This window comes from Gavialis gangeticus, unplaced genomic scaffold (assembly GCF_001723915.1).
Source record: "Gavialis gangeticus isolate Ggan-Ray unplaced genomic scaffold, GavGan_comp1, whole genome shotgun sequence".
Taxonomy (NCBI): Eukaryota; Metazoa; Chordata; order Crocodylia; family Gavialidae; genus Gavialis; species Gavialis gangeticus.
The window spans coordinates 314,805-315,446 of record NW_017728965.1 but is presented as its reverse complement, the minus strand read 5'-3'; the positions used below and the strand labels follow the sequence as shown (position 1 = coordinate 315,446).

The 642-nt window shown below is 50.2% G+C and overlaps 1 protein-coding gene across 1 annotated transcript in view; it reads left to right on the top strand.

Annotated features, from left to right (window-relative positions):
• The window catches only part of DPYSL2 (dihydropyrimidinase like 2), a 55,455-nt gene that overhangs the window by 48,892 nt on the left and 5,921 nt on the right, over positions 1-642 (top strand). The window contains exon 13 of the mRNA XM_019503980.1: positions 351-516. Within this exon, the coding sequence (XP_019359525.1) occupies positions 351-516 (166 nt within the window). The remainder of the gene's footprint in view (positions 1-350; positions 517-642) is intronic.

Below are 642 nucleotides of genomic sequence, written 5' to 3'. Positions count from 1 at the left end.
TGGCAGCGGCGACTGGGGATTGCCCACGGATGCCACTGGGGGTGGGGTGGGGTGGGGGTAGGGGGTGGTGAATGGCGACTGCCCACAGGTGCCGCTGGCAGTGTCAGCAGCGCTTTTTTGCAGGGGTGCACCTCTGTACTCAGGGGGTGCACATGCATCCCCCCACGGATCACCAATGATCAGGACAGAGATCAGCAGTAAATAAATAACTATGGTTTAGCACCCTGGTGGTAATGATGAATCTTCAAATGATCCTCTTCAGCTTAATGACATCTAGTCCCTCTTCAGATCTTCTACAAACATGTCTTTGACTCGCCTCTTTAAAGCCTTGTTGCTTATGTTTTTTCCAGCTGGCTGAGCTGAGAGGTGTCCCACGTGGACTGTATGATGGTCCTGTCTGCGAAGTATCAGTGACACCAAAGACTGTCACACCAGCATCCTCTGCTAAGACATCTCCAGCCAAACAGCAGGCCCCACCTGTCAGAAACCTGCACCAGTCTGGATTTAGCTTGTCTGGTATGTACTCATTTATATGAGCTACATAACTATACTGATTATCTTGGCTATTTTTTTTTCTTATGCTGCCTGTTCTGTGGAGGCAGGAGGAAAGAGCAGGAATGGATGGGAGTATACAGCCATGAG